Raw genomic sequence first — 14,932 nt, forward strand, 5'->3', positions numbered from 1 at the left:
TCCGAAGTAGAATCAAACTGAGCTTCTAGAGATGTTAGGGAGAGGTAAACAAGAGTGAATTCGGAAGTGAAAGAATTAGGTTTTGGGACACATACTCTGCTTTTTCAAGTGCTTTGTAGGCAGACAAATCTCTCAAGATTTCAGTGCTCAGTCAAGAGTTTTAAGAAAATGAAGTGACTGCCAGAAGGGAAGAGTTAAGCCAGAATGTTATATTTACCAGAATATGCAACTTTGAACTGGATTACTATTAGCGGTAGTGAAATGTTTGATCTTGTTTAATAAAGTCATGCTGGTTGCTCCTGATTTGTGCGTGGAAGACTACAACTCAACCCCACTCCTCTCCCTCTCCTGCTACAAATTTTCCAGGCTATAAACAGAGATCACCCAGAGGACTCCTCTGACCCAGGAGATCCCAAACTACTGAAACAACAAATGGTTAGCTCCTCTGTGTCCCCACCATATACTGTTGGGGCCTTTGCTCTAGTGGCATTGTGGGGTGGAGAGATGTTAGGTGGCATCCCCTGGAGTGAGCTGGCAAGACCAGGCTGTGTTTACATGATCTCCCCTTCACTCTCCCATAAGGAGGTGGAAGTCTAGAAGTGTAAACAGTACACATTTCACTCTAAATTCTATTTACCCACAAGAACCATTTTAACTAACATCTAAGCCTAAACAGAAAATCCAACTGGCCTTGGAAAAAGTTAAGTCACTGGAGGAAAAACCTGCCAAAGATTACTCTGAGGACGTTGAGAGATCAGCCCTGACATAGTCCCTAGAGTAATGATTCTTAAGTTCTCTGCCTACAATTAACTGGGGAGCTACTTAATGAAGCAGATGCATTAGCCCCTCCCTAGGAAATCCTGGGGTGGGCCCAGGAATTCTGTATTTCAACAAACTGCTTCTGATATAAATGGTCTACCAACTACCCTTTGAGAAACACTATCTAAAAAAACTGAACAGTTCCACTGAGCCCCTAATCTGCTCTTCCTGCCACTCACACCCACTTCCACAAGGAGAGAGAAAAGTCCTGGATCGATGCTTTGCCTGGCCAAGAGGACCATCATTTCAACCTAGGTCACTTAAAACCCAGGAGCGCCATTACAGAGATGGGGCAACTTAGGAATCTCTGAGTAAATCACCAAGAGAGACCATGGCCAACTGCAGTCTTGAGCTGAAGTAACCAGACTGAGTAGTGTGCTTGCCCCAAGTTGAAGCCCCAGTTTGAGTATCTACTTTAAAGTTGCCTTTGCTCTAACTTTAGCCTCTGCTCTCTGACAGGCTGCTGACTTTTCCTTGCCTGTTAGTATAATTTTGATTCATATTTGGGATGTTCTTTAGACTTTCGGAAGCTTTTGTGATTTCTTGGCCCTAGGCAAGCATGTATCTAACTCTAAATAACCAACTTGCTTGACCATAATCCCTACCTATCTCACTAGGGGTCTTATTTAACCTCCACAGGTACCATATTGGACCATTCCAGCTCCAGTTTCAGCCACCCGAACATCACCATCACCTAAATACATTAAACCCATTGCTTGGCCAGGGAAATACTCTAGATGTAGTGCTCAAATAGGGAGATCATTTCAGTGCTATCATAATTCAAATGGATGAGACTTTCGAAAAGCAGACACACAAAAATATGAGTTCAATGACTAATGAAGCAGCATCAGAGTTTGGGGTATTTTTCCCCATTGTAAATATTTTTGCATCTCTTTGTAATCATCGTGTTGATAAAAAATGAAATATGATTTGAGGGGTATTGGGGTTAAAGTCACCCCTACCACCAATCCAAAGTATTGGTAGGTCCTATTAAGTCCATCTCCAAAACATATCTCAAATCCATCCATTCCCTCCATCTCCAATGCTACCACCTCTCCAAGTCATTGCCATCTCATGCCTGCAAGAGCTTCCTAATTTGTCTTCCCACTTCCATGCTTGCTTGTCCTCCTTCAGCTCTTTCTCCCTAGAGCAGCCAACGTGACCTCTAAAAACTGCAAAGGAGGTCATGTCACTTTCTAGTTTAAAAACCTTTCTGAGGCTTCTTAGTATGCTTAGGAAAGACCAAGCTTAGCACCATGGTGTGTGCATGGAAGGGCACTGCCAAACTTCTGCCTCCATTTCTTGCTATTCTTCCCCTTGCCTACCACATTCTAGCAACATCAACTTGTTTTCCATTTATAGAATACCCCCAGAACTTTCCTGTCTCTGGTCTTTGCATTTTCTATTGTCTGAAACTTACTTTAATCAGCTCTTGCCATAGCTGATTTTCTCAGTTTCCTCCTTCTCAGAGGCCTTCTCTCTGACCTTCCTAAGTGCCACCCACCACCAGGTACTCTCTTACACATCACTCTGTTGATTTTCTTCTTAATGTCTACTCCCTCCTCCACCAGAATGTAAGTCCCATGAGGGGTAGATTCAAGTCTGCTTTGCTAACCACTACATTTCTAGTGTCAGTCACTTCCTATGCCATATTGGTTGAATCAAAGGAAAGATGGATGTATGAATAGGTAAAGTATTGCTTTGGTGGGACTGGTATAACCTTGAGTGAAATTTATGTATTATATTTTTGTATTACAGGAGTGTTTTGTGGGGTCACAAAGATAGAATCTAGATGTGCAGAAACTATGTCTATGAGGGTCCCACCCAGACTTTAGAGGGAAGTAGGGTTAGCATTTGAGAGTAGAGAATCTCCTTGACTTCATGTTGCCTCTGAGAATTAGAAGTATCTGAATTATGTCCTCCAAACTCCATTATTTTAAGTGAGGTTGATCTATGTGAGGAACAGAGGAGAAAAGAGCCTGCATAGGGAATTAGGATTGCCATCTATTAATAAATACGAGCATTATCTCTTGGAGGCATAAAAATGTTTGCTGCCTGGGAGTTCTCTCTCTACAGGCAAGTTTAAGGTTGACTTGATTCCATTTTAGGAGGTGATCAATGCCCTACTGCATGCCCAAACCAAATTTACTAGGAGGGTTTATTGTGTCTCAAAGATTTGGTATTAAAAGTATTACAAAGGTACAATAACCATTTTAGATCTTTATACACATCTTGGAATTGAAGTGGTAAGAATACCTGTCCCTAGAAATAATAAGTGCTGGGGCCACCAAGATTGGCGGCAATATCTATCCAAGGCTGAGAAGGAAACCCCACCACTCAGTGAAGCCACCATTAAAAAAAAACCCAGATCAATATGCAATTGGAACAGAGCTAATTTTGTGACAGCTTCAGAAGGAAAAGCCATGAATTCAGCTGGCTGCTGGCAGCCTCATCCAGGGTTGCCTAGACCAGAAGAGCTCCTTCTATCACTGGGCAAAGTTTCACAAAAGTAGCTTAGTGGCTTTCAATAGTCTAAGGTGGGCTGGTTGCAGTGGCTCAGGCCTGTAATTCCAACATTTTGGGAGGCCGAGGTGGGCAGATCACTTGAGGCCAGGAGTTCAAGACCAGCCTGGCCAACACAGCGAAACCCTGTCTCTACCAAAAAAATACAAAAATTAGCCAGGCATGGTGGTGCACACCTGTAGTCCCAACTACTCAGTAGGCTGAAGCAGGAGAATCGCTTGACCCTGGGAGCAGAGGTTGCAGTGAGCTAAGATCGTGCCACTGCACTCCAGCCTGAGTGACAGAGTGAGACCCTGTCTAAAAAAAAAAAAAATAGTCTAAGGTGGAAAATCAATGTCTCCATCTAAGTATTTCCATGGCATAGCATACACCAACACAGGAGTCACACTTTATCCAGCAGTTACTGGTCCATCTTGTTGAAAGCTGACAAAGAACAGCAGCTTCAGTGGAGGGGCACAGAGCTCAAGTGGAATCTAATATCTGTACCATGAAAGAAAGAGACTTTCCAAGAATTTTCACAGCCTGGTATATTAATACAGTGTCATGACAGTGAATACATACAGGACTAGGGTATAATGACTTTTTTTTTTTTTTTTTTTTAGAATTATGAGAAGAAAGTACATGGGTCACACTTATTTTGGTTCCCTCCCAAATATTTCAGGATAGAAGTAATATCTAGTATAATAATGAAAAGTAATAACAAACATCATAAATGCTGGACAGATGAAAATCTATTCTATTTGAGAAGACCGCCATCTGGTAGCCATCCCACGAATCACCCCTCCAAGGGAAAGACAGGCTTTTCCCTGCCACAAGGGGCTGAGCCCTCCAGGCTCAAGCTGCTGTAACTGCTATACACAGAGGAGGCCATGGGTGAGGAGGCTGCAGAGGCCTGCCTCCCAGGGCATGGACAGGTACCTCTCTAACAGAAAGAGATAGAAACAGCTGAGTCCCCCTCAGTATCTTTAATTTAAAAGCATGATATGTCTAAGGCATGCTCACCAACATGTTTTCTTAGAAGGTCTGGGCTGCTTAGCTCATCTGTTTACAATAGAAATTCTCAAGCTTCAGTATCATTATTAAAAGTGCAGATCTATGCCCCAGCCAATTCTCATTCCGTAGTTTTAAGGTGGGGGTAGAGTGAGAATCTGAATTCTGAACAAGCACTCCAAAAGGTTCTGAGGTACCTGGTCCCCAAGCAACACTTAAGTCCATGCCAGATTAAAGAAATATTTCTCAACCTGGGTCACTGGTTGCATACTTTAGGGTTCCAAAAAGAGAATTTTTACATTTTTGTATTTTTATTTTGATAATAGTTTTTCAAATAGTAAGAACATTCTGGATCATTTGGGTGATAATTTTATAACCAAACACTACTGCAAGACTTCCACTGAAGTATTTATAGTCAGGTCAGCACTGAGTAACTTTAACTTTGCCTCAGGCTAATGAGTCTTTACTTGGATCCAGACTTAGTTCTTTTAAATTATTTTGTTGCTCTCCGATGGATGGATGAATGAAAATTCATTTTACTCAACTCCCCGTTGGTAGTGTTTTTTCCAACTTTCTCATTACTATGAAAAATGCTGTAGGAAAGATATTCACATGTATCTTTCTGACTCTATTTACACAGGTGCATAATTTATATATTTTTGCCCACCTGCTATAGCATTTCTATGGGATAAATTCCTAACAGTATTCAAAAGGTATGAGAACTTAGAACTGTAAGAGGGTTAGAGTCCTGGAGGTTGAGTGTTCATCACCTCATTTGCTCATGAAGGGAACAGAGGAAGGAAAAGAGCAAATTTTGACAAATTAACATGGACAGACTGAATTTGGGAGGTCTATGGAATGTCCAATACACAGTGAGGGAAATCGGCCTGGAGTTTAGAAAAGAGGACTTCTTCAAAGCAAGAGATTTGAGAAGTGTCACACATAAGGCAGTGCCTGAAAACCTGCATGGGTGACAGCAGCCTTGACAGCAAGGATATGCGGGAGGAAGAAAGACAAGGACAGAACTCAGGGACAACACAGAGGAACTGGAAGGGAGGTAGCAAAAGAGATTAGAAAAGAGGTCAGAGAGTAAGAGGAGAACCAAAAAAGAGAAACATCAGTACGATAAGGGAGAAAAAGTTCTGAGAAGGAGTGAACAATTTCCATGTGAGCTGATATTGTTCCTAACTTTACTGTTAAATGAAATAAGTTACAAAACGGTATGTTCAATATAATGTTACTTTTTCAGTGAAAAACTATATATGCCTGAATACTTAAAGAAATTCTCTGAAAAGAACAAGAACAATAAAAAAAAAAACAAAAACAACAATACAAAGGCCTGTAGTGATGTCTGAGAATTAGGGATGGGAGGGTTGAGTAGGGAACTTTTAACTTTGTCTTTCTTTGTTGCACAGACTAGAGTGCAGTGGTATGATCATAGCTCACTGCAGGCCCGACCTCCTGGGCTCAAGTGATCCTCCCATATCAGCCACCTGAGAATCCGGGACTACCGGCCTGCACCACCACACCCAACTAATTTTTGTGTTTTTTGTAGAGATGGAGTTTCATCATGTTGCCCAGTCTGGTCTTGAACTCCTGGGCTCAAGGGATTCACCTGCCTTGGCCTCCCAAAGTGCTGGGGCTACAGGTGTGGGCCACCATGCCCAGACTCTTTAACTTTGAATTTTGTGCCATTTCGTACAGCTTGAATTTATTACAACAAATATACATTACTTTATTATTAACGTTTTAAGGACTGATCATCAGTATGATATTAGATTACAAGAGAAAACAAGAAAGATGAGACTGAAGAGAGGCCATTTGTTTGGCAAGAAGAGAGTCGGTTTCAGGTAGGAATATGAAAGCAGACTGCCATCATCTAAAACCCTGCTTCCCTGGCTGGGCGCGGTGGCTCACACCTGTAATCCCAGCACTTTGAGAGGCCGAGGTGGGCGGATCACGAGGTCAGGAGATCGAGACCATCCTGGCTAACATGGTGAAATCCCGTCTCTACTAAAAAAAAAAATACAAAAAATTAGCCGGGCATGGTGGCAGGCGCCTGTAGTCCCAGCTACTCTGGAGGCTGAGGCAGGAGAATGGCATGAACCAGGGAGGCGGAGCTTGCAGTGAGCCAAGATGCGCCACTGTACTCCAGCCTGGGCAACAGAGTGGGACTCCATCTCAAAAACAAAAACAAAAACAAAAACAACAAACAAAAAAACCCTGTTTCCCAAGTTTCAAAGTGTGTAAGAATCACATATGCACTTATGCACAGGGGATCTTGATTCAGTAGGTCTTGGAAGGAGCCTGAGATTCCCCACTTCTAACAACATCCCACATGATATCAACGTGGTTGGTCCAAGCCACACACTTACGAGTTGCATGATAAGTAATCAGAATGCAGGAAACAAGCTCAAGGGCAAAGATACCAAGATTTCCCAAAGGGTGTTCCCCTGGAATATGAACCCAATGGCACACTCTAATAAAAAATATTCTACAATCAACTAGGTTTGGTAAATATCACATACCTATCCTGATTAATCACACTGGGTATTAGCACTTTTATGAGAATTTTTAAATTAGGTTTTTACTTGGACATTCCTAACAGTTATGGCCAACCTTGTAGAAAGTAAAACATATCTACCTGCTTTAGAATCTAATGTTTATAACAGGTCATCCTAGAAGGTGTTGGGGAGCAGAAATACAGGGCAGCAAGAGCTCAGGGGTATACAAGGACGAAAACTGAAGCATGAAGAAAGAACTGTATTTTGTCTCCAGTGCAGTAACTGCAGAGGTCTCTGAAAGGTGAGAAAGCTCCAAAAGCAGGCCTTGTTAGAGCCCGTGCAGCAGTTACCCTGGTGCTCCTCCTTGGTGCATGCAATGATGCTATCAAATATTTGTCAAACCTTATCCTAAATATTATTCTAAATATTTCTAGGCTCTTCTGAAACCCTGTCCAGCATCAGCAGGATGGCTTATCCCCTGGATACTTGTGAATGCATAAACTTAAATGCGTGCATACCGCCAGAAGCTTCAGTGGATAAAAGCAGGAAACCACAGAAGTTGATCTGACCTCACTGCTGCCGGGAAACAAGCTTGGCATGAGCACAAACCTGCTGTCCACCAACAGTGATTAAGAATAGCCTGGGGCTGGGCACGGTGGCTCACACCTGTAATCCCAGCACTTTGGGAGGCCAAGGCAGGCGGATCACCTAAGGTCACATTCAGTGAGCCACGATCACGCCATTGCACTCCAGCCTGGGCAATAAAAGCAAAACTCTGTCAAAAAAAAAAAAAAAAAACCCAGCCTCGGGGAGGCTGGGCAGCACTGATCCTTTCTCACCTGCTGAGACAGAGCAAGTGAGACCAAAAAGAACCTCAGAGCTCAAATTGCCTGCTGGCATTGTTGAATCACCTGCCCAGGACCTCCAGTTCTTGGCTGCCTCAGAATGGCCTTTTAGACTCTTCATAGATAGTGCAGTGGAGCAGTGAGTTTCAGTGGGAGACTAGATTTCAAAGGACCCCACAGTGCAGAAGAGAGTGGAGATTATTCACCCTGGCATGCCTTCATCTTTTGAAAAGGCTGCCACTCCCTCCTCTCTACCTTCTAAACTTGGCAGCACAGGGTCCAAGCCATATGGGGCAACTTTTACAGAGATTCAAATGACACCAAATTGGCCATAAAAGATACTCTGAAGCCTTTGCATTCACAGCTGCAGTTTTCCATCTCCTCACCTCTTCATCAGGCGTCTGGTCAGTCCGTGCCAGCTGTTGTCCTTGTCTCTCAATAGGCATGCAAAGTTCCCTTTTCTCTTTAGCTCTCAGATTTATTTACTTTTGAGAATAAACATATTTGAACTGTGTACATGGGGACTATCTCAGGAACATTAGTTAGGGGATAAAATGGAGACACATGCTTGTTACAGTACAGTGACATGAACACATGCTCAGCATGACTCAAGCTTGACTGTTTTGGGGCCCCAAGGGGCTGAAGGTTGTTCATGTTAATACTGTTTCCTGTGGTTCCCTGCAAGCTGCAGGGTCTTTTCCTACCATGTCAGGAGAGTAGCAAAAAAAATCCAAAATGGTTTTAATATTGACCCAACAAACACATTCCCACTGTTACATCTGTCTTCAAATATCTTCCCTACCTATCACACACACGAAATATGCTTTCAGCTCTTTAAGAAGAGTTATTTGGGAAATCAAGAGTCAATTATATCAGCCCCCACACCATGCCACGTGTCTGAGCCACAGCAACCATGTATCTTTTTATTTCAGTCCTCTAGGTTCCTCCATTCTATTCCAATGTGTTAATTTTAAAGAATTTAGCAGCTAGCTTCCAATTTAAATAACGAGAAAGATTTTTGTCCTCTATTTTTATATGAAGCACTTTAACTGCTGCTAACATCATTGAAGTTAGCAGAGGCACAGGAAAGAGGGTGTACCCTTGAAATCACTTATCTCCAAAAGGCGAAGGCAAATAAAGCACTTCTAAAGGAAGCACTACCCCTCAGCTGAGCTCCAGCTCAGCTGAAAAGTAGAAGAGAGGGGTGGGAGGGACCTTGAATACAGTTGTTAGGGTTTGTTTTAAAGTCCTACCTGAGTGTTCTCTCCCCAGGAACTGGGTAGAAGTTCTCTAACCTCACCCATTAACAAAAATAGAATGAGCAGGACCTCACTTAGTCATGTGACTCTAATTCCTTTCTTGAATTCCATAAGACAACTGCAATCAGGTGTGGTGAACGATTTTTGGGGAAGAATCTCTTGTACACATATAGTGTCTGGAAAACAAATAATGACTTCCATTTTTTCTTGCGTTTGAAGACTCACCTCAAAATTTTTCATAGGGAGAACATAATGACCACATTAAATTCATTCTAAGTAAAAGAGACTTTAAAAATGAATGAATCACCTTCAGTCTTGCTTAGGGACAAGAGAAAACTCTGGACCCAACTGTGGTCTCTGTCTTGCCTGACTCACTGGGACACAAAAACCTTATCAAGGTCCAAATCCCTTGCCCTTGGGTAAGAGAAAGGATGGAGCTGAGCTCCACTTTGCACACTTAAGAAACAGGCCTGACTGGCAAAATAGAACATGCTAGTGGTGGGTTCCAGCACCTACAGAGACTGAGCAGGGGGACTGGAGTGGAGCCTGGACAATAACAAGAAAAGCATCGCTTTCCTGGGGAAGGAAATCCAGTCCTGGAATGGAAAGACAGGCGCATGTACTCCATTCAGGAGATCCTGGAGTGAACACAAAACCGCTCATTATTAGGGAGGCTCGGTTCAGCCAGTCCTGAGTCGCCCTGAGCATGTGGTTCTGCCACCGACTTCTGTCCCAGCTGCAAATCCGAATTCTCTCATCTCCTCCCATCCCCTTTGGAACTCTTCTCTGGTCAACTGTTTGATCAGCATGGGGATGACTCCGGGGCTGAGCCAGAACCACCCCTGCTGAATGCTCAGAGCACCCAGAGGGAGGACACTAACCAAGCATCCCTGTTGCAGTCGGATCCTTTACCTTTTTGCCTATTGAGGAACAGCAGTGGGGGCAGAGGGCCAGGACCTAGAGGCCCAGAGCCCTTTGTGGCCACAGGACTTTGGCTGGAACTTGCATCTTCCTCAGGCTTCCGTGGCAACATGGGCGTCTCAGGTTCCAGGACTCCGTCTCCAGGGGGCAGCTCGGGGACAGGCTGGGGCTCAGCTGAGGGGTAGTCCAGGAAAGAACCCGGCTCGGCCAGGCCCCGCCGGCTGGGCGCGCGCTCCTCGGCCCGGACCCCTGTCTCCTCCCGGATGGCGTCCAGGGCTCCGGGCTTCATCGGGGGTGAGTCCTGCTCCCGCTTGGGGCTCTCCTCCGAGGCCGAGGAGGCATCGCACGACTCGATGATGAGCTCGCTGTCCAGCTCGGCCTCGCGCTCCTCCCTCAGGATGCTGTACTGGATGGATGGCGAGGCGGGCGAGGGCGGTGGGCCGCCCACGTGGCCAAAGCTCACGTAACCCGAGGGCAGCGCGTCCTCCGCGGCCATGGGGTCCTCGGACACCAGCTCGATCTCTGAATCCCCCGATTCTGCGCTGCTAGCCTCGTGGTCCAGCGGGCTGGGGATGGTTGGTGGTCCGGACCTGGCCTTGACCTCGGGCCTGTCGGCCAGCTGGCCCACCGGCCGTGGGCTCTCGGTGGTTTCATATGATAATCCCTTTGCTTCTTTGATGGCGATGATCAGCTCATCCTCGGAGATGCTGCCTTTCCCCTGGGATTCTGCAGCAGATGGTTCTGTCGTCCCACAGAGCGAAGGAGAGCCAGGGAGGCACACACACGGACAGACAGATGGACAGAGAGAGGAGGGATAAAACAAAATTCCATTAGGGGAGATGTTTTGTCATTGCTTGAGAAACACATATCTCATTAGCACAAAAATAATCTGTTTCCAGGGCTATGCTGGAAAGACAGGCCACCTGAAGTAAAAGGCTAATTACTATTATGGCCCAATTAATCAGTGTTTTACAGACCTATCTATCTTCAGCTAGCTATTTTAAAAAATGACCCAGCAATATCTTAGCAACAGAATCTCAGTTGGTTTTCCTGTTTCAATGCAGAGAAGATTATACAAGTCATCGTTTTAATTTCTGATTCATTCTCTCGGGGAACTTTTTCAATTTCACAGATTTTATCAGATAATCTGATGTATACAGCTCTCTAATTGGGCCCACCAATATCAACAAATCTGAAAATCATCTATTATTCCCTGTCCATTGCTGTTTACATCCTCTCCTTTAGCAAGACAAAGACAGGTAATTTTGAGCCTTGGATACAACTTGACTTCTGAGCTTTATATTTCCCATAAGAATCAGTATTTTTTTTTTTTTTTTTTTTTTGCCACTAAGTGGAGCAATGTAAGAGATCACTTCTGCCAATTCCACCAAGCAGGCTGTGCAGATTGCCATAATGGACTATCCTGCAAGGCTTCCCATAGTGGCAGCCCACTGTATTCTTTCCCTTTCTTCTCTCTTCACTTCCTCTCAAGAAGAACAAAACCTGAGAGTCACTCCTGGACCCCTGGATGAATGCCTGCCTTCTGCCTGATGTTTATCCAGATGGCCTAAAGGCTACACTGGCAATCTTGCTGAGCTTTCTCTCCGGTAGATGAGACGACCTGGGATCACCATGACAACAGTGTTCAAGAGCTTTGTTTTCCCTTGCCATACAGAAGGGCTTTATTTCAGAATATCTTAGTGAGATCTGGTCCTTTTGTTAGCAATAACTAGTTGCATTTATCCAAAGCTTTGAGGGACCTGTGGCTTTAGGACTGTGGGAGAACACCAATGGATAAAACATTTTAGATTTTCCTAATTCTTTATGAAGCAGAATTGATTTTATTCTTTATCCATATTCATTCATCTGTTATTTATTGAGAACCTAATATGTGTTAGGCCCTTTTCTACACACTTGGGATATATTAGTGAATGAAACAGGTAACAAAGTCTCTGCTTATACTCTAGTGGAGGGAACACAATATACAAACAATATATATAGTAAATAAGTAAAGTATATAGTATGTTAGAAGATGTTAAGTGCTATGGAAAAAAGTAGAGTAGGGTAAGGGAAACACAAGTTCTGGGTCAGGGTGGAGATGAGTTTGCAATTTTAAACAGGTGAGTCCGTATAGGCCTCATTGAGAAAGTAACCTACATTTAACACTTGAAGCAGGTGAGTGACTCATGAAGATATCCAGAGGAAAGTTAAGAAATAGGAGATCAGTGACATGGGGAGTAGGGGCAGATCATGTAGGATCTCATAGGGCTTTTATTCTGAGTGAGATTAGAAGATATTGGAGGGCTTTAAGCAGAGGAAGGATATGATCTATGGGTTTCCCCCCTTTTTTCAGTAACTTAAAACAACAACTACTTCATTATCTCTCATATGATTCTTGTTTTTAAAAATTTATGATCCCCAACTCTATTTTTACAGGAGTTAGTCCCTTAATAAGTTGTACACGTAGTTGTTTGATACTATTTCAGACAGCGGAAAAGTGTAAAAGCTTCACCAGTTTACTTCTGAATGGTTGTCCAGAGCACTGAGAAAGAAGATAAGGAGTGGCGTAAATTAGGAAAATGTTCTGTACCTCCAGAGCACTGCTAGTAGCAGCAGCATCTTCTGCTGGGTGCCAGGCATTTTACACATGGAACTTAGGGTCTAGGGACAATAGATTAAGTTACTTGTCCAAGGTCACTGTAGTGGTTTTCTCTCTTTGCCTGCTTGGATCCATTCCTTTCTCTGCCCTCTCCTATGCTCTGAGAGGCTGACCTATATAGAAGGCATACCCAGGATTTCTGTCCCTCTGGTTCCTGGTTGTTTTTAGCCAATAGGAAGCCTGAGGGTTGGGATGAAGGAGATGTTGAGCTATTTATACCCCTTGCTGCTTCTGAAGTTCCAGCTCTTAGCAGGCTTCAAGAATGCTGTTCCTTCCTCTTGGTCTTTAGGTCTAGGGGTAGTAACACCTCCCTAATGTTAAGGCTTTGGCATCATTTGTTGGTTTTCTTGGCCATCTTTACACATCTGTAATTAGCCCCTTCTTTAAACTCTCTTCAGTCACAACCTTTGAGTGTGTCACTTTTTTCCTGCTAGGACCCTAGATGATATACCTAGATGGTTAGAAATTATTTGACCTGAATTTGAATGCATATCTATTTCATGTATTTTACACTATATCATGCTACATCTTTTTAAAAGGGGGATGCAGTCTGAGATGTGGCAAGTTATATTTTGGAACATGAGAAGCAGAAGAAAAGTGAACTGGATAACCACAAGCAAAATAATGAAATTAAACCCCTACCTCATGTCACATTTTAAAATTTCCTTCAAATGGGTCAGTAGCCTAAATATAAGAGCTAAAATCATAAAACTCTAGAAGAATACATAGAAGTAAATTTTCATGACCTTGGATTAGACAATCGTTTCACAGATATGACACCAAAAACAGAAGCAACAAAAGAAAAATTAATATACTGTGCTTCTGTGCTTCAGAGAATACCATAAAGAAAGTGAAAGCACAATCAATAGAACAGAAGAAAATATTTGCAAATCATATATCTGATAAGGGACTCATATCTAGAATATATAAAAAACTATTATGACTCAATCATAAAAGGCAAGCCAATTAAAAATGGGCAAAGAACTTCAATAGATAGATTTCCAAAGGCAATTTACAAATGGCCAAAATGCACATGAAAATATGCCCAACGTCATTATTCACCCAGAAAATGCAAATCAAAACTACTGTGAGATACCACTTCATACCCACTAGGATGGCTATAATCAAAAAGTCAGATAAAAACAAGTTCTGGCAAAGATTTAGAGAAATTGGAACCTTTATGCACTGCTGGTGGGAATGAAAAATGTTGTAACTGCTTTGGACAAAAGCCTGGCAGCTCCTTAAACATTTAAACATAGAGTTATCCTATGACCCAGTAATTCCACTGCTAGATATCTACCCAAGAGAAATGAAAGTATATGTCCACACAAAAAACTTGTATATGAATGTTCATAAGAGCATTGTTCATAATGGCCAGAAAAGGTAGAAACAATCTAACATCCATCAACTGATAAATGGATAAATAAAAATGTAATATAGCCATACATGGAATGAAGTACTGATATGTGTTACAACAAAGCTAAATATTGAAAACAGTGAAATAAGACAGTCACAAAGGACCACATATTATGTGATTGCATTCATATGAAATGTCCAGAATAAGTAAATTTATGGAGAAAGAAAGTAGATTAGTAGTTGTAGGGAGTGAGGAGATTTGGAGGGTGAGAAAAGGGGGTGCAGGGTTTCTTTTTGGGGTAATAAAATGCTCTAAAATTTATTGCAGTGATGGATCACAACTCTGTGAATATACTAAAAACCATGGAAATGTACACTTTAAATGAATTGTATAGTATATGGATTATATCTCAATAAAGCTGTTTTAAAAAAAAACAGAAGGAAGCTTGGCCTTCAATTTAAACTTACAGGAGAACTAACATTGGTCTGTATTATGAGTGAAAAGTAATGCTTTTATTATGTTAAGCTACCAAGATTTGGGGATTTACCTGAATTATAGTGAATACATTATTTCACTCTGGATTGTACCCTTACCGCTTGTCTCAGTTCACTGGCAACTTCCCAGTCGCTTTTGAGTTCTCATCTTATTTGACTTCTCAAAGTATTTGACATACTGCCCACTCCTCCTTTGGTGTCTGCAACTCTACTTTCTTCAGATTTTCCTTCTAGCTCTCCTGGATCTCATCTCTTTCCAGATATGAAATGTTGGTCTCCCCCAGAGTTCTTCCCTAGGCTTTCTTCTTACTCCAGTCCATCTCAAGGTGATTTTACCCATTTCCACCATCACTAGGTCCCAATTACCATTACTATGTTTATGACTCACAGTATTCCCTGCCTCTCCCAGAGAATAAGAAGAAAACAAAACAGAATGGGCTAGGTGCAATTGTGCTGTACAACGTTCTAGAGGAACTTAGAGGAGGTCATTGAGGAAGCTGCACTTGAATTGATCTTGGAACACAAATAGAACCTTGAAAGGCAGGCATTGTCCAAGAGTGA

General features: G+C 42.7%; 1 protein-coding gene across 1 annotated transcript in view; it reads right to left on the bottom strand.

Annotated features, from left to right (window-relative positions):
- RTN1 (reticulon 1) overlaps positions 1 to 14,932 on the bottom strand; it is a 282,864-nt gene that overhangs the window by 127,997 nt on the left and 139,935 nt on the right. Inside the window, exon 3 of the mRNA XM_025392989.1 lies at positions 9,853 to 10,602. Coding sequence (XP_025248774.1) covers positions 9,853 to 10,602 — 750 coding nt within the window. The remainder of the gene's footprint in view (positions 1 to 9,852; positions 10,603 to 14,932) is intronic.

Source organism: Theropithecus gelada, chromosome 7b (assembly GCF_003255815.1).
Source record: "Theropithecus gelada isolate Dixy chromosome 7b, Tgel_1.0, whole genome shotgun sequence".
Classification (NCBI taxonomy): Eukaryota; Metazoa; Chordata; class Mammalia; order Primates; family Cercopithecidae; genus Theropithecus; species Theropithecus gelada.